Below are 613 nucleotides of genomic sequence, written 5' to 3' on the forward strand. Positions count from 1 at the left end.
TTAGCTTTATGTGGCTTTATGCATCAAAAAAAAAAGTCCAGATGTTCTATTCTAAGAAAAAAAAAGGTTTAGGCTACAAATACACTTCTGTATCATATCTTCTTCTGATTATAGAAAAAGTTCCGTTTAACACCGCTTATTCAGCACAGTCCTGCCACTGAGTACATACAGAGCAGTGCATCACAATGTACGTACAGCGCACAGGCAGTGCTCCTCACATCCGCTAGGTGGCAGTAGAGACAACTGACTGGGCGATGCCAGAAAGAAAGATGGCGAAAACCACGTGATGATGAGCATATTTCTTAACGACGGAGAGCGTCTATGGAACGCATACAGTACAGTCACGTGACAAGGAGTGTGTCTTTTAAGGCGAGTCGCGTGGCTGTGACGTTCTCCAAACGTCCTTTCGTGCTCAGTGGAGTTTGAAGGCTGCTGTCATGTCTGCTCTCAGGGTGACCAGGGTAAGCCGTGAGTGTGACCTGGGCAAGTCCTGTGAGGGTGGGTGATGGCCTCTCACTCCTGAAGGTGAAAGACACCTCTATGCTACGGCCATGTTTGTTTACTTCACGAAGTGGGTAATCCCTGTCACTCACACCGAGGAATCACCGTGCCA

General features: G+C 47.5%; 1 protein-coding gene across 1 annotated transcript in view; it reads left to right on the plus strand.

The window, feature by feature from the left end:
• Positions 1–357: 357 nt before the first annotated feature.
• The window catches only part of ACADM (acyl-CoA dehydrogenase, C-4 to C-12 straight chain), a 22,202-nt gene continuing 21,946 nt past the window's right edge, over positions 358–613 (plus strand). The window contains exon 1 of the mRNA XM_018576865.1: positions 358–461. Coding sequence (XP_018432367.1) covers positions 438–461 — 24 coding nt within the window. The 5' untranslated portion in view covers positions 358–437. The remainder of the gene's footprint in view (positions 462–613) is intronic.

The sequence above is a fragment of the Nanorana parkeri genome, unplaced genomic scaffold (assembly GCF_000935625.1).
Source record: "Nanorana parkeri isolate BGI_ZX_2015 unplaced genomic scaffold, ASM93562v1 scaffold79, whole genome shotgun sequence".
In the NCBI taxonomy this organism is placed as follows: domain Eukaryota; kingdom Metazoa; phylum Chordata; class Amphibia; order Anura; family Dicroglossidae; genus Nanorana; species Nanorana parkeri.